This window comes from Haliotis asinina, chromosome 14 (genome assembly GCF_037392515.1).
Source record: "Haliotis asinina isolate JCU_RB_2024 chromosome 14, JCU_Hal_asi_v2, whole genome shotgun sequence".
NCBI classification, from domain to species: Eukaryota; Metazoa; Mollusca; class Gastropoda; order Lepetellida; family Haliotidae; genus Haliotis; species Haliotis asinina.
In genome coordinates this window covers 14200931-14226768 of record NC_090293.1, presented here as the reverse complement: position 1 = coordinate 14226768, position 25838 = coordinate 14200931, and the positions used below count along the sequence as shown (strand labels likewise).

At 40.3% G+C, this 25838-nt stretch overlaps 1 protein-coding gene across 1 annotated transcript; it reads right to left on the bottom strand.

The window, feature by feature from the left end:
• Window positions 1-1410: 1410 nt before the first annotated feature.
• LOC137261979 (thrombospondin-2-like) lies at window positions 1411-25838 on the bottom strand. Its single transcript, XM_067799782.1, has 6 exons — window positions 25467-25838; window positions 13824-14015; window positions 7037-7228; window positions 5837-6025; window positions 5246-5365; window positions 1411-4615 (listed from the first exon to the last, which is right to left on the bottom strand). Exons 1-6 carry the CDS (start codon window positions 25792-25794, stop codon window positions 4347-4349), a joined length of 1290 nt encoding a protein of 429 aa, XP_067655883.1. The 5' UTR covers window positions 25795-25838; the 3' UTR covers window positions 1411-4346.

Sequence of the window (25838 nt, the reverse complement as noted above, 5' to 3'; positions counted from 1 at the left end):
GTGTAAGCCATGGGTAATGTAGTATGGTTCATCATCCGAGCTCCCCACCCACCACGGAGTATCACAAGGACAACGCTAAAAACAAGTGGGCCTCCGACTTGCAGCACCAAGGATACTCAGATGATATACTCTATCGGAAGAATTAAATAACTAATCCACCAGACTGGCCCATGAGCCACCGCCTTCTGACATAAGACTCTAGGCAAAGTTCAAATACATATTAACATATTTCAAATTAAAAATCATTGCACTGTAATAATAAGTCCAAGTCAGAAAATGAAACAATTCCAAATAAGATTTGTGCATTGACATATAAACAGTCCATACACAGGGCTTGGCATGACCAGCCGATTGGTTGAACCGGGCCTATTCAACCTCCCGTCTAGGTGAAGTAAGGGTCGAAGGGGTGTGTTGAGCAAAGGGAACGCGGTCACAGGCCCCCTGTGCTCTCAACCCCCAGACTCCCGTCCTCCACCGACACAGGGCCGCAACCCACGGCAAACGGGTTGGTGGACCAAAAATCCCCCGGGTCCACAACGGGGGTGTCGGCGAGCTCTTCGCGTTACCCAGCACCCACCTCGAGGAAGTGGTTCGCCACGGATGCCTTCGCAGAGTGAAGCTGGGGATGTTTCAGCGTAGATTTTCCAAAGTTGTTGCCTGTGTATTGGTACAACTGTCATAAATATGGCTACAGTAATCAACGATCGAAAGTATAAACGATGTATACATACGATTCAGGGTGTTTCTCGTTGGTCGATATTTAAGGCTCCTAAGCAGATTCTCTTAACGATCGTTTATATGAATATCCCATGTGCATTCATTTTGAAGAGTTATACCTAAATGTTTATGGTTCGAAGTTTGGATGATGATTTGATTTCCTACTGAATAAAACTGTTTTAGTTGAAATCGACTTTCCAGATTTTTGCCCAGTTTGCTAGTTAACACGACTAGTTAAGGCTACTGGTCTGTGATTTGTATAGTCATTAACGCTTCCCTTTTTATGAATCGGTATGACTGCCGGGAATGCGGTTTTTTTAAAATGATAGATTTAAAAGTCTAGTTAAAATGTGTGCAACACTGACAGTGATTACTTTCAGAATTTTATTTCCAATTCCGACAGGGCCGGTTGCTTTCGTAATGTTAACATTCATTAAGTTGTCATAGACTTCATTATTAGTGAGATTAGTTTCAGATGAACTATTGACGGTCTTCATATTGACAGTGGGGAGGTATTGACTCCGAATTTTCTGCTCGCGATTGACAAGTGAAATACATGTGTTTTCATCTCATATATCCCTAATATTTAAAATCTCTTTCTCTATCAAAATCTTTATGAAGTGTGTAGAGTCTTTGACACTGTGATTGAACCATAGTGTGGTTCTAGAGAGGCATAGTATAAGACAAAATATTATGGATGAGAACTTCTTTATTGTATACACAGAGTGCCCGGCCTTTTCTTTCATTGTTTTCTAACATATCTGTAATGTACATGAAACCAGAGTCAATGTGCGCATGTACGTACAAAATACAGGCGATCATGAAATGATACTAAAGCTGATATTGTCTCGTTACAATGGGTAAGCGACAGAAGCTAATGAGCTTAACTGATGTACCTAAGGGTGGATGATGGTCTAATTGATATACAAAAGCAGGGATGGCTTACAAAAGGCAAGCATGATGTTGTTACAGTAAATTAACAGGTGATTGGTGAAGCCGTATGAGTCTAATGAATTAGGTAGTTCAACCCTTTGATCTGTATTCTTCTGTGGCATCTTTTGGTGTTGATTAATCCGGAAGTCAATTCTTAGAAGGGCATTTAGTTGGGAAAATGTATAAATGCAAGATTTATAGATATCAACTTCTATGGAGATACACGGAGTCAGCCAGTTATCAACCGTTATCAAGGTATCCTGGTCAAGTGCTTGGGACTCACTCATATAAATACACACTTCTCATCCTATGTCCTTCGTCCATGCCTGTCGTCACCTCACAGTCCAAGGACCACTTGTTTCCTTTGTACACTGTCCTTCCTTCCTCTGTTTATAAAGTATCATCGTATTCTTTAGCCCATCGTTGCCATGTTGTTTTAGTGGATCGCTGACCTCTTCGTATTTGTATTATATCCCATCAAGTCTATTAGCATGTTGTGTTAGTGAATTACTGGCCTCATGTTTGTGTTACATATTCATTTCTCAACGTTGTTAAACATGTTTTTTCGGAGTGCCTCATGTATGTATACATATACCACCTTGGCACTATCCACCATTCACCTGATGAATTAACAGCATACGCTCCGAAATGCCGTGCTATTCACAATAAAGAAGTTGACATCTTATAAATCAAGCTTTCCTAAGTCGTCGTCGTCGCCAAAGAGCACAATACCTCAGTGCTGAAATCACACCTAAAGTCAGGCCTTTCTGAACACATTGTAAACAATCCATCACAATCCACTGATTGACACAACAACCATCACAGCATCCACCACCCATAATTTTTGCCCATTCAGTTTCCATATATATTACGAGATTGAATGTACATGTGTATGTGTGTGTCCTAGTTTCAATGTAAGTACAATATACTTGTTCGATTGAATTACACGTGAAATATTTCAGTGTTTGAATGAGACTTTATTGCTGAAAAAGCCATTTGATTGCTCGTGCATTTAAGTCTATCAACTTAGTATATTCATACTTCTGTAGGGTGTTATCATTAACTGAATCGTAAATTTGAACAAAAATATAATACTTTTTAAACACTGGAATGTAAATTTGGAAACAAACGAAAAACAGAGTTGAAATAAGCATGCAGCCCACCCTTTTCAGACATGTCAGAATGTGCGTTTCATGCCAGAAAGATTCTTGTGGGTGAAGATACAGTGAACCCACTCAGTTTACTTAGGCTTGATTCATAATGTAGGGAAAATGATGATTCGTTGCTGTTAATACCATTTATTCTTACCTTGCGTGTACAGTCACAATGTGTTTCGACAGCAGACACCATTATGTCAATAGGAATGACATTGTATAATACAGAGGGAAATACACGAGTAAGCAGTTTGTATAATCTGCTGCATGATTGATTCAGAGACAATGTATAGAGGTACACATTTACAACACGCTTCATGGCAATACTGAAATGTTCGAAACAGCAGTGCATACAGCAATATGCTTTTTCATACTTAACATTACAGGGTAACATAGTTGTCAAGGGAAATCACCGAGAGTGATAACACTAAAGACATATAACTTAAACACGAGAGACGTGTTCGAACAACTTCTTAATATACCGAGGCTAATTAGATGTTTCCACAAACAAATGCCGTGAGTATTGTGTTCCAACGTTCTGATAAAAAACTGTCATGATGATTTCAACACACTTCTCAAGAGTTATTGTTTTGAAACTCGGTGGTTGCTATGATGTCAGAAATGTAAAATGATTGTTGCAAAGAAGAAGTTGTGTGTCTCCTTGTTGGTAACGGCGTCCAAGTATGAACTATCCTTTTTGGACGAGCAATAAAATACGTAAAAATATACAATATCTCAACCATGCTTGTTGGTGTCGTCAGACTACTATGACCTACATTTATGGGTAGGCGGTAGTAAATTATTTGACAGAATCAAGTACCCAAATTAAGATCGAATATTATGTTGGTATTAACTTATCGTTTGATCAGATTCTTAAACTGTCCAACAGAGGAAGCATTTTTCGCATTTATAGGTAGTTCATGCCACAGTTAAATTGTGTCGGACAAAAACGATTTGGCATAATCAGTAGATACAGTCTGATAATTTTCATTATTCCTCAGATTGTAGTTACTGTTATGAGAAACATTCCCTGGAGCAAAGATCACAGGGACAGACAGGAACCATATGGCTTACCATTTTGTAAAATAATGTTATTTTTTTTGTATATGTGTATATATCTTGTTATGAATGCAGTATTAAAATGTTTTAAAACTTACCCTCTTAACCTTTTATCCCTTAAAAAGACATAATTTTATATTGCTCCCATTGTCCAGTCTTCGACTTTCCAATACAGGCTATATATAGTCGGTACATCAAACACAAGACGGTAATCCCCCGTGCGGGCTTATCTATCGGCATATCAAACAAACCGGACAGGTGGGACTAACCCAGTAACAATAGCACCGTGCACGAAGAACAATCATAAGCCTCATTCAGATGATAATTACTAACACATCATCAGAAGGAATCTGATGAAATCTGACGGCAAGAATTAAACCTAAAATATAATAACGTTTGATGTGGTGCTCTTTCATCATAAGAAACAGTCACACAGTTACAGTTTTACGCACCAGGTAGCGGTGACTTTTCATGTGATGTTTGTTAAGCACAGTTGCGGATAATCTGGTGATAGACGGTACTACTGACAGTGGAGCCGGAAGGTGCATTATACCAAGGTGTTTTACTGAGGTAGCATGTTTTCGTTTGATGCTGATAGTCAGCAGTCACACAAGTGAAGCCTGATTCTGACAGGCACAGACTCATGCAAGCCTCTGCTGTTTGAATTGAGTCGACAACCCTGTCGTTGTCACCATTAAGGACTTTGTCATGAAAGAGGGTGAACCCTGATCCATATCCAGCTGAACCGCAACCTAAAATGTGAAGCAAATAATTTGATGAGACTGAAGTTTAACCAGTTCTTGTCGAGAAAGCGGGCTTCACACCTTTAGAAAGGTTTGATAAAGGACATCGTTCTCAGTCTGCGTGCACATCTAATTTTTTTCAACCAGCATTACATCATACCTGAACAAATCTGATCAAGACCGAACACAACTATATTTCTTCTATGATTGCACCTGTACACAGTCTTTGACATTTATGACTAAGGAGGGCTCTAGCGACAATAATGCGAAGTGCATCTGCTTTGGTCTGAACCTAGCGCTGGCTAAAATGATAAATAATCTGAAATATGCAGAGATATTAGTGAGTATCGATATAAAAAATGTATGTAACGCTTGTGATAGATTTCTCACACTATATGCACATTTCCGACTTTATCCACGGTCTGATTCTGACTTTTGTTCAGGACACAGGCGTATTACTAAGTCATACAAAAGGTCATACGTTTCGCATACTTATCGATATTCGATCGATATTGTGGTAAGTATTACCGGTCTTAGTGATCTATATGGATAGCCAGACTTACGTCTATGGTTTCTATTGACGCACCTTCGGTGGACCATTTGTTACACCACTTAAGGTTAGTTGTTCCAAATACTTACCCTGGACACAACTGCTGCCACGTTTGATGTACATGATGTCACACACACAATATCCGTTATTGCAGACAAGGTTAGTCCCAGAACAGGAGGAGCTGCAGGTGCCAAAGTTTGGTGGTGCTGCTATAAAACACGATAATAATCGGTTTTACCGAAATTCGAAGACATTTTATATTTCGCCTATTTCATTCATTTCATCGGGATCAGTCTATTGGATAACCTAATTTCGAACGGTGCCACAACGTCTTTTTTCATCGAATAAGACGAAGAAAAATGATATCAGAAATAACATTATTTGTTCCCTTGTTTCTAAATTATGTTTATGTGAATGAGTGAATGGCTGGTTTTACGCCGCTTTTAGCAACACTGCATCGATATTACATCGATATGGGCTTCATGAATAGTATCCATTTGGGGAAACGAACCCGATTAACCCACAAGGCTACCCCGAAATGCTACTATTTCTAGACGCTGTTATATGGAACGTTTGGTTTTATTATGTTTTTCGGAGTAAACTATCAAGGAATGTATGTTGCAGTAAATTTGTGCTTTTGCTTGCATGACGTACAAACGAATTTGAATGTAAATGTCTACCTGTACATGCAGGCAGGCCACAGTTGAAGACCGACGTTTCTGAAAGAGTCTCCGTACAGTCAGATCCACCATGAGCTGGAGCTGGATTCGTGCAGGTTCTAGTCCGGGTTTTGGAAACAGTATGAGATGTGCCACAGGTTTGTGCACAGGAGCCACTCCAAGAGCTCCAACTGCTGACTCCACCGTTTACTAAAGGTAAAACCATATATTAGGCTAAATGAAATACTTAAGAGAAACTGTTGTCGAACGTACTGGTAAATCAATGAAAAAATATCTGTAACATTGTCTATTAATCCTTGCTTAAAGTATAAAACGCTATGCCACCACCCATACACACAAACACAAACACATATAGATACACACACACACACACACACACACACACACAAAATACTCTTTATGAGTTTATACTCTAGAGATAACAACGGATGTCTGTTAGATCGACTCGATCTATTATCTTATTTGTACTATACGATTTAGGCCGTTTGGGGACCGTTCCGTTTATACTCTAGAGATAACAACGGATGTCTGTTAGATCGACTCGATCTATTATCTTATCTGTACTATACGATTTAGGCCGTTTGGGGACCGTTCCGTTGGACAAAAGCCGATGGAAAAGGCATTTTAAGCAGAACTGTGTCTCTCCCGAGACTGGTCACCCGTGATCGATCTGAATGCTGACACTCTTTATCGTCATTGTTAGAAGTTCTCTGACCAATCAGCAAAGAGTATCTTACAAAAGCCCTTGCAACATCTCTTAAATAGATCTCAATGGCATACCATCATCATACCGCATACTAATACTTTTAAACAGTTCAGGAATACCTGTATATACAATTCAACAGTGAAACATATGCAAGTTAAAAAAAAGCTGTCAGAGGAGCACGGGGAAACATCAACTTTGAGATTCAATCAAACAGCTTAAGCAGGCTTTAAACAGTGATGGAATGTCTTGCTTTCACCTCGAGTCTTGCCATGTACAACCAGAGAACCAGCATATATATAAATGTGCAAAAGTGCTCAATAAAAACTGTTACGAATATCTTAAATGTATTGCATTATATCATATTATTATATACTATGTTTATGTTTTCACAACAGGCTTTCAGTAGATCACAGACAATTAACCCTAACAAAATTACCATGCGTCATTCCGACCATGCCATTAGATAATTACCATAGGTCTGTGTACTACCTCACCTGGACACGGTGAGAAACCACAGTTCTCACTGGTGGTGGTAGTGAGGGCCTCAGAACAGTCCGCTCCACCGTGAGCTGGGGCAGGGTTGGTGCAGGTTCGGGTTCGAGTCCTGGTTCCTGTGGCCGAGGTGCCGCATGTCTGTGAACATACTAACGTGCCCCACGACCCCCAAGCGGTAACGCCTCCGTCAACTGGAAAACATCAGAGACGACGTATAGTGTCACGGAAAAAAATCATATAACATAAAACATATTTAAATGTATGTACACCTTACTGAATTGTGAAGGTTAGATAGAATAGACCTTCAGCAACCCATGTTTGCCATAAACGGCGACTAGATAGTCATAAGAGGCGACTAACGTGATCGGGTGGTCAGGTTCGCTGACTTGGCTGACACATGTCATCGGTTCCTAATTGCTTAGATCGATGCTCATGTTGTTGATCACTGGATTGTCTGGTCCAGACTCAACCATTTGCAGACCGCAGCCAAATAGCGGAAATGTTGCTGAGTGCGACGTAAAACTAAACTCACTCACTAATATACTTGTTTACCAAACGAATAATGACTTGAAGGTATGTTATATCCCGGATGTACAAATGTAAAAGTTGTTTCCAAGAAACGTGTTTTGTTTAGCAGGTATGTAGTATGAATTAATTCGTTTGATTTTCCTATTAGATTAAACTAAGCACTCGTGGCGTATCCCATGTGAAACATTAAGTGATCGAGTTTAGTTGTGACGTCAACTCAGCAATATTTCAGCCATGTAGTAACGAGAAAACTTGAGCACACAAGATACATACAAGTAAAAAATATACTGATCAAGTTATTGTAGAGTATCACAGATGGTTTATAAATATAACATATAAATCTAAAACAATTCCACTACTGAAGACAAAATGAATACAATCACAGACTATAGGTCGGCAATAGGTGAAGAAACCATGAGGACTTACAGTACTGTTGCTACTTCCACAGACCCATGTTATATCTACTTCGTCCTTTCAGATTTAGCAAAACAATAACATGACGTCACATTTTACGAATGTTGTAGAAGTGAATACACTTTGGAAGACATGGTCTTTTGTACTGTCTAGGGAGTATTTACGGTACTTTAACCTCCCTTGAGGATACCAACACCAACAATCGTTTTCGCTAATTTACATTTCTATTTATAAATAACCACAATTTATCTATTTACATAACACATTTTTCACATTTCTAATAATTCAGTTTCCCTTTAAATACACAATAGTAAATGATAATTAACATAGTGAAAAAGACCATTCATTGTTTTGATCCTGAGAGTGTGGAATTTTAACACTGTTATTCAACATCTTAAAGTCACAATAAACTCGGTGCGCCTAGGGGCAGCAAGAGTGTAATGCTCTCAAGGCAGTTGAGATTGATAATACGATGTGTGGTTGAGATTGACATCCAATGACAGAGGGAAACAGATACCAGCGCCTTGAGCAAGCATAAATTGCATGGATATGTATGCTGTATAAATATCCTATAATACAATCAACTAATTATCTGTATATTTCCCATCAGTGGTTTCTCTGTCATGCACTTAGTGACACCATGTTTTGCACAGGCTTGTCAGTGGATACTACAATCGTTACGCCAAACTGGCCAATGACTTCTGTATTGGTATTCAAGAAAAGTGAAGAAATACCAATATTATTTTGTAATTTATATTTTCTCCTTCTTTTCCACATTTGTTACTGTCAAAAGGTTCATTTTCAAGTGTTTGGCCCGATATATATGCATGATAGCATAGTCGCAAGACGATCTGATGTTACTGACTAGAATACATTTACGGAAATACATTTAAAACTGAAATGAATGTCGTTGTCAATGTATCCATTTAATACAGACCGGTTTAGCACGTGAGCAGTGTAGAACTTTTTGTAAGAATTTGTCAGAAAAATCCCGACATGATTTGATCATCTAACAATTGAATCCATGTGAGAGGGTATTTACCACCCCTCAAGCCCTGATGTAGGAGAATGATTGTTGAATAAGTCAGTGTGATATGTCCAGTCTGTGTTTAAGGGAACAAGCTTTCTTCAATTTTGCAATGAATAATGGTTGTCCCACAGCCAATTTTACATCCAAATCTACGATAAGTAACTCGAATGGTGTCCGAGGAACATCTCAAAGGAAAAGGCCATCATCAGGTTTGAAATATTTATGAATCGTTAGTGTCAGCAATATTCATCCATCCGTAGCTACACAAACATACTTCGTGGTATTATTCCCTGTAGGTTGCATGTATTATATGGAAACGTACATTGTACGTGGGGAATTCATTATTTCTTGGTCATATAATGCCATGTATATAGAGGTGTGGCAGATCCAGGTAAAACGAACCTTTTCCTCAAATTTTGATCCAGGATCTTCAGAACTCAAACGAAATTGTTATCTTGGGGGGTGAGGTAGCCCATTGAGTAAATGCCGCCGCTCGTCACGCATAAAATCCGGATTCGATTCCCCACATGGGTACGATATATTAAGCCCAATTCTTGTTTTAATTGAAATTATTGAACTGTATAATGATCTTGCTGGCCAATGCTTTTGTTGGTTACCCAGCCACGTTGGTATTTCTGGATATGATGGCCGATGTTGCTGCAAAAGCAGCACTCAACAAATCTTTGACACCACTTCTTATTTCATATTCAGATTACAAAGCTTGCATTAAAGCTTATATCCGTGATCCTATGCAGAAGAATGGGACACTCAAGTAGGTATCAATAAATTACATGAAAGTACAAGATATACACATGAATATCTGCTTAAAGGTAAGGATCTTCCTTTTTGCATCTATTGTGATGAAAGAATCGCGGTCCAGCATGTCTTGCTTGACTGTGTGGAGTATTCCATCACAATAGATACATATTTCAAATCCCAATCTATGAAGGATCTTTTTAATAATATCAGCTATCATTTAATTACTGCGTTTTTAAAAGAATTGGATCTGTTAAGTGACTTGTAAATAATTACATATTTTATGATTGGTAGTTTAGATGAGTAACTGAGATTGTTAGTGGCTGTACCCTCAAAGGGGTTTGAAGTATTGTAATATTACTGTCCTCCTGAGAGGGTACGTAAGTCCAGAAACATTCAGAGTAAATTTAAGCCTACCAGGAGTTTTAAATGTAGTATTTTTGTTATTTTAATTTTGGCTAAGATTTCCTACAATCGTCAGCGACTGAAGGGATGGTGTAAATCCAGCTAGGGTCCATGCAGGTAGCAAAGGCACTGTAAGTGCCCATGGTCCCTAGTGTGGTGACCAACCTTCAGCTGTTGGCGATCTATAACCTATTTTTATATTGTGTTGTCCCTTCTAAATAAAATGTTTGGTTTTTTTTATATAAGTACTTGTTTTACATGTATATCTGTGATATTCTAGTTATTTTACTGTCCTTCGTATGTCCTTTTAATATATGCATACACTCCATTGAAATGTTAAATGTTCTCGACACGATATGGCTGAGATATTGCCGATGTGACGTTAAATATTAACTCACTCACTCACTCACTCACTCACCCAATTCTTGTATTCGCCACCGTAATGTTGCTGGAATATTACTTAAAGCGGCGTCAAACTAAGCTCACTCACTCATTTAGGTGTAAGATGCTATCATGCTCTATAAGTTTCTGACAAAGTCGAGCTCTCTTCTTAAAAATCCCACGAACTATTTGTAGCCATCCATCTGTATAAATATTAACAACAGCATATTTGTACCGAGCATATATCTATGTCACAATCGTACCATTATTACTCGGAATAACCCATGCTGCCCGTGAGTGATTATGATAATGAGTAGCCGTTTATGCTGGGTGAAGAGGCAATTTTTTTAACCGACTCACTAACCCAAGTTGAAACCACATATGTCACACGTGCATCGCTGTGTGGCAAGACAGAAATGGTAGAAACTCTCAGGAGCCCAAGCTGCCGAAGTCGGTCACACAACCAAGAATCCTCTACGACCATAGTTGCATAATTTCAAATGTGTGACCTGCTCTATATGCAGGACAACACACCACATGACAGAACAATGATGTTTGCTGATGCAGTCGTATGCCTAAGGCTGTCCTAAGCTTGAGAGATGTGTACTGCTTTCGTATTTGCTATGTTTACATTTTGAAAAAAATGTCGGAAACACATACACGATTTTTGTGACTCTCAACCAAACACTATAAAAAATATTTAAAGTGCACGTGGACGCTGTCTAAACCGGCACTCATCAGGTGCTGAAGAATAATCCTGTTTGGACAGCGTGCCGGATTCCACTCCCAACAAAGTTACGTGCCACTTAAACTAAACCGGTTTTGTGACTCTTATATAAGTTGTTGTATGACATAGTTCGCTCAGTTACTGCACATTTTGACTCAACTCCCTAATTACATGTACAAGCATACCTCTAATAGCTAAGACTGAATTGTCTTTGTGGGCAACTTTGTAGTTTCAACGCAGGATTAATTGGTGACAATACGCGTTTGGCCCACTCCTCGTCACTTTAAAACATAACCGGGCAGCTCATGTCTCGCTGAGATTCGTAACTGGCAACTACCGGATTTGTGGAATTAGAAGCCACGGATTGGACTGCCATTTTATGCTGGTGTTCAACATTTCCGGATTGGTCACCTGCCGGCTTTGACAGCTTCCACAGTATTTTGATACCTGGGAAATAATCCTGAACCGTTGTGAACTAGATTTTGTGGATGTTTGTTGTAACTGAAATATATATATTAGTTTATGTCTTTCTTCCACACACATTCAGGTTAACGACGTCATCTGAACATTCCCTCTGTTGTTGAACCAAGCAGATCCGGGTTAGAATTGGTTTTCAGTAACCCATGTTTGACACAAGATGCGACTAACGGTATCGGGTGGTCAGACGGGCTGATTTGGTTGACACATGTCATCGTAGTACAGTTATGTACGTTGATGTTCATAATGCTGATCACTGGATTGTCTGGTCCGGGCTCGATTATTTGCAGACCACCACCATATAGCTGGAATATTGCTAAACAAACACGAATCAACCAGTCTTTACTGTTAACAGAGATTATTATGAAATCCGGGTTTTCAGTCAACAGCAGGCATATCGATCAAGAATCACATTCAAATTAAGAGATAAACTTAATGCGTTGGCCTATTTCCGGGTATTATTGAGTATCTGAAGCACGGGAATATTTAATTTGAAACCTCTGGCTGAAGCCGTCGGTTCAAAATGAATTGCTTCATATGCACCAAACACCCAAAAAGTGGCAAACACGTGATGATTATGAACATTACAAACACAAACGTAAACTAAACTGAAGAGTCCTTTACTGGGTTTTGCTGTCTGCACTCATTTACAAGGCCGTTTCGGCTGATTCTCATGGTAGCATCTCGAACTGCTCCTGTGTGACGTCATTCCGACTTTACATCGGAATATGATTTAAATGATGTCACCACTGCTGATGACGCAACACATTAATTCTGTGCAATGTTTTTAAGTGACAAAACGCAGAGAACAGTCTTGCAATTTCCGAGAATCGAATACCTTTCGGTCATGTTATTCAACCAAATAGATTACAGAACAGGATGACTTTTGGTTTACAGTTAGTATTTTATCAGAGATAAAAAAGTGAAACGTTAAGTACGTCCTGATTTTGGTAAAAAAAAATGTGTCAAAACCTCATAAATTTCGCATTCGGTTACATTGTTGGTTATCTTGGACTGTGTTTCCATGATTACTATCTCGTGAGTGAGTGAGTGAGTTTAGTTTTACGCCACACTCGGCAATATTCCATCTATATGGCGGCGGTCTGCAAATAATCGAGTCTGGACCAGGCAATCCTGTGATCAACATCATGAGCATCGATCTGCGCAATTGGGAACCGATGACATGTGTCAACCAAGTCAGCGAGCCTGACCACCCGATCACATTAGTCGACTCTTACGACAAGAAGAAGGCCTATTCTACCCAGGGACCTTCAAATGGAGGAAAGTTTTGCTTTGATGCTAATTGCAGGCGTCAGAACACTGTCAATAGCTATTTATGAAGATGAAATATTTTTTCTTGCCAAAACTTTATCATCAAAAAATTTTTGAGGTTGAACGGATCGTCAGATATAATACAAACTGTAATGCAAAAACTGAAACGCACAACTATTGTTACTAACTACGACGTCAAAAATATAATAACGTCTGATGTGTAACCTTACTGTCACCTAAGGCTGCGTGTTACGTCTCCCGCTATTTTCACTAACTTTAATGTCATACGTATGATGACGACATAGATACTACTATCACTTTAAAAGAACAGCTAAGTTAACTACCACCAGAATGAGATTCGACTGATAGTAAAGTGGAAAATATATGTCAACTTGCTATGAACGGATCAGTGAAAATCAGTAATGGCACAGGGCTTTGGCGAAAGTCGTAAGCGTGTCCTGCCCTACTAAAGCCTGACCTAGATCCGGGTTAGACTTTATTTTTCAGCATTAGAAAATGTGAATCTTTCGTAAACACAGATGACATTAACTGATGGCCGCTCAAACCATCGGTTTGGTCGGTTCCTGATATATGTTCTAAGCGAACACGATTTTCTTTTAGGAATGGGATTTCGCGGCAGAACAATTTCGCGTACGTGATAGTTACGTAATTTAAGGGGTAACTTAAAGTCCAAATTAATTATCCCATTATCTCAATTAAATACTAGCAACAAGGTTACTTTCAAAATATCAATATCCAAATCCTATAACAGAAAAAATGACTAATTTATACTGACTCGGGCATTCAGGTAGATCACAGTTGATGTTGCCAGTTTCTGAGAGACTCTGTGTGCAGTCAGCTCCGCCTTTATCCGGAGCCGGGTTGGTACAAGTTCTAGTCCGGGTTTTCATTATGGTGTGCGAGGGCCCACAGGTCTGAGAGCAGGCTGGTCCTGTCCACTGGCCCCAAGCGCTGACACCGCCGTCAACTAAGGGCAAATCAAAGGCATAACGTTAATGTTATCATGGAGGCATGCCTGCTATTTAACAGCTTCTACAGGCACAAAGTAGGTACTGTTTGTGAATTTATGATGCATTTTATAGTTTGTATTTTTTACGCCGCACTCAAGAATACTAATAATCGAATATGTCCCAGACAATCCAGTGATTGGCATCAGAAGCATCAATCGATGGGCATTTGGGATATGATGACATGTCAACCACGAGCCTGACAACCCGACCCCGTCAGTTGCCTTTTATGATAAGCATGGGTTGCCGAAGACCTTTGTGGATGGGCTTTACCAATAAATACTACCATCTACTTAACATATTTGTACCACAGGAAACACGAGTTCACGTTTTCCATAGTTACAGATAGTTTCAAAAAGTCTCAGGAGAAAATAACAAAAATAAAAGGAAAGTTACAAAAGTTTACTGAAGTTTTCAGGCCAGACCTCAACAAGACTGCATAACAGAAGGGACGACATTTTTTATTGTAGGAACGGGGCCCATCCGTCATTAACACCTTCGTCTGATTATATTCCTCATAAAGACTTGCACCAGATATTCCTCTGTGTGTGTTATTTTTTCAGGTTAAAATCTGATATGCCTTTCCATGAGTTTGTGATAGGTGAAATAATAGACGTTCATGTCTAAGCAAAGATCCGATGTCATAGTCCAAATATCGCTATTATTAATCCATAATTATGCTGATTGTATGTCAATAACAACTTCCGCATTTACATCAATATTTTACTCAACAATCAGAAAGCATTCAGATATTCTTTACATCAAGGTTATTGACTTGCGGACCACGTAAGTGAATTATGCAACTCAGTCAAGCTTTCTCTGCTAGGGTTATGCCCCAGGCCATATCATGCTGTGCGTAGTGATGTGAATGATTTTAAGTGGTCAATGCACTGCACGAAACAAACACAATTGCAATAGATACACCAGATGTGCGGTTACAGCCACTGTATTAGGTACCTCGGAAATCGCACAGAAGTCATGACTCCCTGTATATACTGAGGACATTAGCAGACACTTCATTCAGCTACGAATAAAGACTGAAAGGACTCGGCAACATCATCGACAAAAGTTCCAAATACAGCATCATCAACGCCAACAGCTGGAATATCAACACCACCTGCATCATCATCGATATCAACTATGATATCAACGTCAACACCATAAACGCCAAGAAGAAGAAGTTCAAGTGTATTAATTACTCCATCTACAAACGTTCCCATATGTCACATATTCAGCTTCCTAAATACCCAGGTATGCAAGATGCAATAAACTGCTGGTCTGATCAAGTGACTTGGATAAAACTCCAAGGAACAGATGAAAACAGAGCTTGTTTGTTTTAAAATCTTCCCTTAGAAGGATCAGCAAAACAGTGGCATCTTGCCTTAAGTGACGATATCAAGTTACACTGGAACAGTCGCAATCAACCTTTCATGTCTACATTTCAACCCTCGGGACAATTTGATTTATCAGCGCTAGCCATAAATCAGCAACGTGCTGAGTCAGTGTCTGATTACATCACTAGATTAGAACAGGCGACTTCTAGGAAGTCAATCAAATGGACTTCTTAGTTGGAGTGAATGGACTGAACCCTTCTGTCAGTCAATGGATCTACAATAAAGTGTCCAAGTCTTTGAAACTAGTGCGCCCGCAGGTGGAACTTGCAGCCAAGTTCTATCTCTGTGTCCAGCAGCCAGATCAAGTTAGGAGTAAATCACTAAGCTGTCAGCACTAGTGATGTCACTGATGAAGAACCAGCAGAGACCCGAGGGAGCTGCGATGTCTGCACAGCAGGAGACACTCTAAGATGACGGTCAGCAAAGAGTCACGTACAACTCACGACCTCGACAAAATGTCTTCAGCTCAAGGTATTGTCGTCAGTCATCTTATCTTGGTCAACAGTTGCAGCACAGGGCATGTGATTTCAGACGAGAAGATCACTGCTTGTCTATCAGAAACAACAGAGAAAGATGCTGACGATTCGGTTATTTTTGTTCTCAGCGCAATTACTGTCCCCACCTGCACTCAATTTGCTATTTTTGCAGGAAGAGTCATAATACATCTGTATGTTATCAGGTTCTTCTGTCCAACGTAAATAACGCATAGGGGCGCGTGCCTGATTCAAAGGATCCACTTAGAATTAGGCATCCAAGTAAACCGCCCAAGCCATATAACTCTACTGCCGATCATAGTACTATCCCATCTTCACCCAGTCCTTGTCAACATGAAGTATCTGTTGTGGCCCCTCTATGTAAAAACACCAATTCAGGTTAAGGTTTGGCAAACGACACCGGACTTTCAATAAATAAATAGGACTCACTGAGTTCACCTTCAGAAATGTCATCTGACATAAATCATTGGTGTAGACCGTCACCCAGTGTTAGGTTTAGTCTCACTAAAACTTAAAATTGGCCATACTGTATTTTCACAAGATTTCCATGTCTCCACTTCCTTGCATCATGATCACGATGGATTAATATCCGAAGCTTGGCGGATGGATGCCAATGCAGGGTTTGTGAGACCATGAAAGACAGTTGAAACTCCTTCCGCATTCTCATTCTGATATTCCTGTTAAATCTCCAGCTGAGAGAACAACAGAGTATATCTACTGGAAATATTTACTGGCCTACAGGCACTCCAACTTCAAGGAGCCAAATGTCTCATCCAAAGTGACAAAGGTAGACCATCCATGAGGTTTCTCAAAACAGCTGATAAATCTGCTTCGCTTCATCGTCAACAGGTAGTAGCCACAGCCTCCACATCTGACCCATCATCTATCCATACACTGGAATCCGAACCAAACAAAGGTCATCATCCTCCGTCAACACAGCAATTTCTTCCAGTTCCTCAAATCTGAACTCCAAACTGTCTCTTGACCTGAGTGTTTTAGATACCAGGGAAACCCAACAGCATCTGCTTGCATGCCTCCTTCTGTCTCAATGATCCGTTTTTGCACAAAACTGGTCAGAACTAGGCAAAACATATCTGCATCAGTGTAAGATTGAGACAGAGCATACCCGTCCTGTTAGCCACCACTTCTATCGTCTGTGGCACCCATGATGAGACGCCTCCTCGTGGTGGGTGCTGGGTAAGGCTAAGAGTTCCCCAATCCCCATGTGGACCCGGGGCCATATTAAGGTCCAGGAAGGTGGAGGAAGGGATCCTGATGGTTGAGGGCAATAGGGGCCTGGAAACGCATTCCGTTGCCCAATACACAGCTTTGGCCCTGAATTCACCTAGACGGGTGGTTGAATGGGCCCGGTTCAACCACCAAGTGCTGAGTATTACATTAAGTAATCTTGCTCAAAATTATGAAAATTGTACCTTGATAATTGTAAGTTCTTGGCGAATGTTTAGATCTTCAGAATTTCAGATACACACTTTCATGGTCTTGCTTAGAGTAGTTTGCCCAGAAGGTGGTGGCCAATCTGGTCGATTAATTATTTACATTTCTTCCGCTGGAGTATATCATCCGAGTATCCGTGGTTTTGAAAAGTTTTATTTTATTGGCCATTGATTAGTGGCCACAATTTGTTGTCATGGAGAGAAATGATTTGACATCATTAAATCCGAACCCATTTGGGGTATCCAAGGCATTGTCGGCGATGTGAAGACCATTAAAAGATTGCATTCTGGTGCGCTGTTGATTGAGTGTGCCGTACACCAGAACTTTTGTTGGCATTTCTGTTGTGGTCTCGGCTCACAAGACCCTCAACACGAGCAAGGGAAATGTTAGAGACTGTGAGCAATTGCTTGGTGGCATGTCAGAAATAATTATCATCTCCGAGATGAAGGATCTATGTTAAACGTGTCTCAACCCGTAAACATGACACAACCATTAAAGTCAACACGTATTTGTTTTCCTTTTTCCATCTAATGCACCAAAACCACTGGCGGAAGGTTACTGCAACTTCAATGTGGAGACATACATTCATAACCCTCCTAGGTGTTTCAAATGGCATGGTGTAAATACTTGCACATTGTCTGTTGTGTGTGTCTTTTCACTGTAGTGAGTACAGTAATGTCAGTAATGTCGCAAAGTGCACTAACTGCAAAAGGGAACACCCATCATTCTCTGAAGACTGTCCTGTTTGGAAAGAGCAGACGGCTATCAAGAGAATACATTTACACAAAATATTAGTTTTGGAGATGCAAAGAAACTGGCATACAGCTCAGAACAAACACAAAGCTATGCTTCCATTGCCAGAACGTTAGCAGCAACCTCTACAGTCAATTATCTTCAAGTTATCTGATCAACTTAAAATGGTACAACAGATACTCCGCAACTTATCTCACCTGCCATAACTATTAAAACATCAGAACCACTTCATACAACATCCCAAATCCAATCAGAGACATCATCTGATCATGAGCCATCCTCTCAGTCAACAGTGAAGTCTTGACAAATCCCTGAAACCAATGGTAAAAAGCCAGATTCCTCGAAAAAGCTCAGTGGTAGAGCCCCTAGAGGATCAGAAAATAAAATTCAGTTGTTCAACAATTATGGAACTCTTGAGGATATGAACGTTTCCGAAAACGTCCGGTCTAGGACATACGGTTTGTCACCCATAAGACATATAGTTACAACGAGTTACAGTTGTTAGTCCAGGATCGTACGCCATCAGCATCATGTCCGCAGGAGATAGATCCTTTGGACCTTCATTATTTCAATACTTATCATTATTTCTCACCTCCGGGTGCAAAGACCACTGGAGGATCTTCAATCTTAGAATGCTTGCTCAATTACACGTGCACTATCTTCAAGCAGTTGTCATACGTTTCACTTTACATGTTACACTCACATTATGTTCATGGTATGTCTCACAGTCTTCAATTCTTCATTATGACCAATTCCCCAAACCGTGTGTTATTATGGGAGATTTGAACGGTCACAACGCACTCTGGGGTGGTACAACTACTAATGCTAGAGGTAACCTACTGGAAGGAAGAGTACTGTTCAGAGAATGATTTATGCATATACAATGACGGTTCCAACACATACATCCTGGTACGGGAACTTATTAAGCTCCAAATTCATCACTTACAGATTCAGACTTACTGAGTGAATTCGAATGGTTAGTCCATGATGACCTCTGTGGAAGTTATCATTTTCTAACGGTATTACAACCTGTGAACCCATCTCATACTACCTTATCCTCGAGACGGATTTAAAGAAAATAACTGGAATTTACATCGAACTCTGTGTGGTAACAGACTTAAACCTGAACTTTTTGTAGCGGTTCCCCAAGTCATAAAGCTGATGAGTGTATTCCCAAATCTTCTGCATTTCCACATATACCATGGTTCACCGATGAGTGCCAACAGGCTAGGAAGGCACTGAAGAAAGCTGACCATTTCAGTTGCCATTCTATGGTGAACAATTTAAATGAATTTACAATTTTTAAATGCTAAAGCGCAAACCGGAAGATGGCAGGGGTAATGGAGGCGAAGAACGATCTGAATACCACGAGTGGGTCTTAAAATGTTGAGTAAAACATATTTCATGTGAGTAATTATTAAATACAAGGTTGGAAATCTGAGAACACAATCTAGTGAGGAAATGGGAGTGTACCTTTGATGGTGGGGATATTTTATTTTGACATGGAAAATATTTTGTGAACCGAAACGAGGGAAGTGCGTTGCCAACCTTTGCTTGCTTCGCGCGCATATATGAAGACAGGTCATATTCTCTACGATGCGCAACCCCATTGCCCTACAGTTTGCCTGTGGTTATGGTTTCAGCAGCCGTCGATGCTGCTGAAAAGAAATGGGGAATGACTGGCCATATTAGAAGGCATTAGCAATAGAACTTTCAGGGTGTACCTCATATCACAAAATTTCAAAGTGTACACAGATCACCATACTCTCAAATGGCCAAAGGACAGCACACAGGAAACATGTCGTCTTGCCATATGGTCTCTCATGCTTAAGGAATTTGACTTCGAGATTGAACATAGAGCAGGTAAAGATAATACAAATGCTAATGCTCTTTCTCGTATTCCATGTCCTGCACAGATCACAGAACCTGTCACTGATGATTTCCCTCTCCCACCTTGCCCACGTTTGAACTACACTACAGGCAATGCTCAGTATAATCCTGTACCGATCCAGCGCTCATATACTTTAGTGGCTACAGCAGCACTACACAGAAAACAAATCCATCACAGCACTGCAGTCAGCCTACTTTTTCAGATAATGACGATTACCTTATGAACCCTAATTCAACTGATCAGAAAGCTGTGGATTCTACTTCAAAAGCATCATTCGATCTGCGTGTTAATCCTGCTATCAAGGGGATATTCCATGAAGAACCAACAGTTCACACCATTGACACTGATATCCCTGAAAACAATCTCGCAGAGAGACAGCACAATTCTCCAGATCTTAAGTCAATCATTGACTGACTATCTAGAGAATGGTGAGATTCCTTCACATTAAACTGATTCTCATGTCAAAGACCTCCAAGGTCGCTCACAGGAGTAAGATCATGGATGTGGTTGTGGATGTCATTTTGGTCGTGATGCTACCCGTCAGTCCATTGGCCAAGCTGGTATCAGTATGTTGAAACATACATCAAATCATGTGGCGAATGTCAAAAAGCAAAACTTTGGGTCCATTCCAACCCAGTTTCAATGGCACCATTGCCTATTGAAGACACCTTTTCTAGGCTACATTTCGATATTCTTTGGCATCTAAGTACATTCTTGTAGCTGTGGACCCATACTGGATTGGAGCATTTCCATCGCACACCCAAGATACCACGGACGTAGCGACAAAGCTCTTTAATGAAGTCTTCTCAATGTACCTCTTATCACTAATTAGACGTCAGTTCACATCAATAATCAAAAACGCCATCTGTGAAATCTTAGAGGTGAAACACTTCACATCATCATACAACCCTCACACAAGGCAAATCTCCACTCGACTCAACAGTCTCCAGTGAAAAGCTGGAGAAAGCGGATTAAACTGTGCCATCAGACAACACTCACAAGCAAACAAGCGATCACCAACAAGATCAATTCTATGATGTTGAAAAACTTTTGTACAGCTGTACAAAAACATCAATGGCATATGTCATTTTTTGTCAAATGGGATGGATATCCTGCATCAACATGGGTACCACATCATAACATAGGACACGGACTTATCAGAGACTTCCACGTGCACAAAACTCAGACTGAACCCAGTCGTAAGCACACAAGATCTCGCAGATATTTTTTCTAATCTCTAATGATAGGGTTACCCTCGACTTTGATAGTCTAAGGCAGTTGGTTTCAGTGTAAATTGTTAGGCGTTGATAATAAACCTACAGGTGCGCCTATGTTCGTAAGTGCTAGAGGGATGATAGTTGCAAATGTCATCTCTTCAAACTCGTAGTTAACATTGTCAATCCACTGATCCATAGCTCTGAGTTATCAGTGTCACTTACATGTTATCATAGATTACACTCATGTACTGTCTAATCTTCAAATCAAATGCCATTGATACAATAATGGTCCCCAAAATATGGCATGATTTGGCCCTCTCTGTCCATACAACTCTTTGGAAGCTTCCCCCGAACTTTCATCAGATATTCTGCGTTCGGTGTTTCAAATGAGTTTTCCCATCACTGGTTAATAACCTTTTCTAATAATTATTTTTATACAATTGCTGAGTTACTGCTAAGAACAATACTATACCATGCATGTTATATTATGTAAATAAATACCTTTTTACTAAAAGCAGAACAATTCTTATCATGACACGTATTGTGTTTTGTTATGTTTAACCTTGTTTATAGGCAATACTGCCAGATGTTCTGCGGTCAGGTTTTTATACACAGGGCTACTACGCCACATTGCAAGGTCACTGGTTCATGCACTTGTACATACGCAAGATCTACCAACGTAGGAATGTCTTAATTGACATCTATTGATAGCGTTCAGAATTAAGGGTCCTGCCCGGAGGGGGGTTATGATAACGGGGAATACTCTGAATGTTTGCTGAATACGTTACATAGATAAAAAGGATATAATTTTGATGCACTTTGGACACATGAAACAAAGAGTTCATTTGAATATTTGAAGTTTTAAGAAACAAGCAAAGTGGACAGATTGTGCATTTCGTCGGGTGTCGGCCAAGGTCGTCCACCCACTTACAGTGTTCCCATAAATTATTGAGAAAATCTTTGTTTTTTTTCTAATGATGCTAAGATTGGAAAAAGGGCTTTCACTATGCACTATGCATACTAAATAAGGGAGACAACTCTTGAAAGCTTAGAAGGCAGCTCATTACGTCAAGAGTTATCTCCCTTGTCTGAGCAGACGGCTTCCTGTGTTGACATGGCAGAATTTACAGCAAGAGAGAAAAGAAAGCTCATTCTAGATGATTTTGAAAGGGGTGAGGCTGATGCTAAAGTGTTAGCTTGTAGACATGGTATTCCTCTGTCTACAGTATACAGACCTTTGAAGAATATTCAAACAGGAACCGGGATAGAGCACAAAGCAGGGGCAGGTCGACCTAGGAAATTCAGTGTTGTGGATCGCCGAAGACTTGGGCAGATTGAGATTAGGGGCAAATTGAAAAGTGTTGAGAACATCAGAAATGAAATGATTAGCAGAGGAAGTCTACAGGTATGCAATGAAACAGTTAGGCAGGAATTACAGAGACTTAATTGGGTGAAAAAACGTGGAATTCCCTCGGCGTTGATGAAAGATGCACAAAAGGAAAAACGTTTAAACTGGTGTCGGGCTCATGAAAATCAAGATTGGGATAATGTTTTCTTTTCGGATGAAAGTTCTGTTTGGCTTTTCCCTAATTGTGTGAACATTTGGACCAAAGATACTGTCAAACCTATCTACCAGCGACCAAAACATAGCCCGAAGTTTCACATGTGGGGTGGCATATAGGCTCACGGAGTGACGCCATTGTGTGTTTTCACGGGAAACTTGACAAAAGAAAGATACGTTGACATTCTAAATGGTCACCTTCTTCCGACAGCACAAACATTGTATGAAGATGATTGGATTTTCCAGCATGATAATGACCCAAAACACACTGCGCGCTACACAAAACAGTGGTTGTCGGGCGAAAATGTTCAAGTTTTAGACTGGCCCAGTTACAGCCCAGACCTAAACCCAATTGAGAATGTGTGGGGAGTCATGAAGGACAGAATAAACCAAAAGGGACTGAGAAATATTGAAGATATGAAGGCCGAGGTGGTCCAATATTGGGATACCCTGTCACACGATTACCTACAAACTTTGATGGGTAGTGTGCCTAGGCGTATTCAGGCATGCATTGCTGAGCGAGGAGGTCTAACAAAGTACTAAAACAAGACTGACACTGTAAAAGGATGATGTTTTAACATGTTTATGTAAGTAAAACGCCAGAAGTTAATAAACGTAATGAGTTACATGACGCAACATGATTCTCAATAATTTCTGGGAATACTATACAACAATAGTACAGTTATGAATGTGTGCAAGTGACAGAGCAGGTCTCCACATCGGGAACACATGACCACTCAGTCCCGAGGTGCGTTCTGTCACAGGTTTACAATCAACCTGTACTATTTCAACCATTATTCCCCAACCATAATAAAACATGGCTGCACTGTCGTCATCGCTACCACTGACTCTTGTCTTCCCTCCGTCTCTAGTCCACCATCCTGAAAAGTTCAAACTGCACTAGCAAATGTCAGTAGTGTTTTAGACCAAACTCCCAAACTAAAAATGACAAACATGGAGCACAATATCTTGTGTTCCCTCCTAGCGCACCCAAGATACATGCGCACCTTGCTCATAGTACTCCGTATCAAGTTCATTAAAGACGCTTGTGGAATCGCATTCCATTCGTCTACTGGAGCTCTGTGGAGTCCTGGGAGATCCAGTGGTGCTGGGTGAAGCGGCTGCCTACCGAAGTCCGCGACAACCCAGGAACTATGAGGACAAGCGTTGTCATCTTCCAATAAAGAAGATCCGACTACGCAAGCAACGCATAGCTTGCAGGAATGCTACTGTGAAAGGAGCCACAAACTGGATAACGTTGCCGACTAATATTACCGTCTACCACTTGCAGTGGAGTACTTCCAGGAGGAGTTCTCCCTGCCCTAACCACGACCTACCCCCGCCAAATAAGTTATTTGTGGCAACATCTGCATCTGTGAAAGGACAAACTGAATCTATTCTCATCGGTGAAGAGCAAATGAGACCATTGACAGTGAACGAAATAAGGCCTGTCCAACCACCCAATACAAGCTAGATTAATGACAAAGCGTTTACATTTACAGCTTGCCATCCCGATAACCTGATGGAAAGTTAAGACATCTGAGTAAATTCTTGGTGTCTGGTCTGGTTAAATCCATTTGGGGCTGGTAACATTTTGATGTTATCAGCCCTGATGTCTGGCTGGGTGTTTGACTCATTTCATACACGGCCAATGACGTTGATTCCAACGGCCATAATGCCTTGTCTATCTAGAACGTTCCTGTCTATGATATGGTGTTAGTGGGTGGACGAACTGCAAGATATGCTGCGTTAAGGAGTCTGTTACGTAATCTCGAACTGTTCTGAGCCTGGAGCGACCTGGGCGACGTGCATAGACGGACCTCGTTGGATTGAATTCTCTATCACAGTCGACCAACGTGCCACTGACTTTGACCAGATTCCAGACGCCCTGTTGCTTCGATTTCAGGTACTTGAACGTGAATAACCAAAAGGCATCAGTGCCACTTTCTATGGATAGAGCGAGTTACACGTGCAAATCATTGTCATTAAGAGGCAGATGTATTTCCAAATGCGCAAACAATGTGGCACTTGTACCAGAATATTTCGGACGTAAAAATAGTAATAATGACATTTCAATGGTCTACTGTTATATTCCATACCGTTAAGAAAGTTTGAAAACATCCACAACAATCAGTTCTATATATTTAAAACTTTTACAAAATTTTAAAACAACTTGACCTTTCATTAATGACTCTGTATATATATACACACATATATATCTGTATGTGTGTTCGTCACGCATATATGTTATCACCAACGTATTTTAGGATTCTATATGAAATACCAAATGTTCGTATGCATACTTTTTTGTGCGTCAATTAGAAACCAAATGTTTAAGGTCAAAGTGGGCCCTGTACGTACCAACTTGTCTATGTTTTGTGGCACAACAGAACAAAATGTTATCGTAGTGTCGATTCCCGCAGCATGGAACGTTTCCTGGCATCATACCCAACTCATGGGTTACGTTAAAATGGTGTGAGCCATGTAAGCCGACATGCCGGAACATGAAAGGACTACAGTTCATAGTAGCATTAATCAAAATTACATTTCATCGTAATTATTTCTTCAAAATATGATCAGAAACTCATCATGTCCTTCTTTCATGACATTTAAATCTGGAAATATTGTTAAAGCTGATTCCGTTACCTGGTGCACAAGTTGAATACATGTTGAACCCCGACTCACTAGAATACGTCATTGCTGCTGGTGTTGTGAGAGGTACGGTATAAGCCACACATTCTCTACTGGCGTCCTTGTATCCAAAGGACTTTATCGGTCTAAAGAGGGAACAGCGAGCTGCACATTCGGCACGACTAGCCATATCTGTCTTGGTCCAGAGAACACTTCCATTTATTCTTATATTCTGAAAATCTGGTAAAGGATCTACCTCACAGACATCACAAACAATGGTAGAACTTTGAACAAGACCCAAGCCACAAGGTATCAAAATCAGTATAACATCTCTTATAGCCATGACTGAAAACGAACTCCTTGCGTCCCAACTCTTGCTCTAAAGAC

What these genes read in the sequence shown, in the direction of transcription:
- LOC137261979 (XM_067799782.1), bottom strand. Translation starts at nt 25,794, where the DNA reads ATGGCTATAAGAGATGTTATACTGATTTTGATACCTTGTGGCTTGGGT. An exon ending in TGGTTTCTCACCGTGTCCAG is followed by an intron (nt 6,026 to 7,036) that starts GTGAGGTAGTAC and finishes TTTTACCTTTAG; the next exon opens with TAAACGGTGGAGTCAGCAGT. An exon ending in TGGCAGCAGTTGTGTCCAGG is followed by an intron (nt 4,616 to 5,245) that starts GTAAGTATTTGG and finishes TTCACATTTTAG; the next exon opens with GTTGCGGTTCAGCTGGATAT.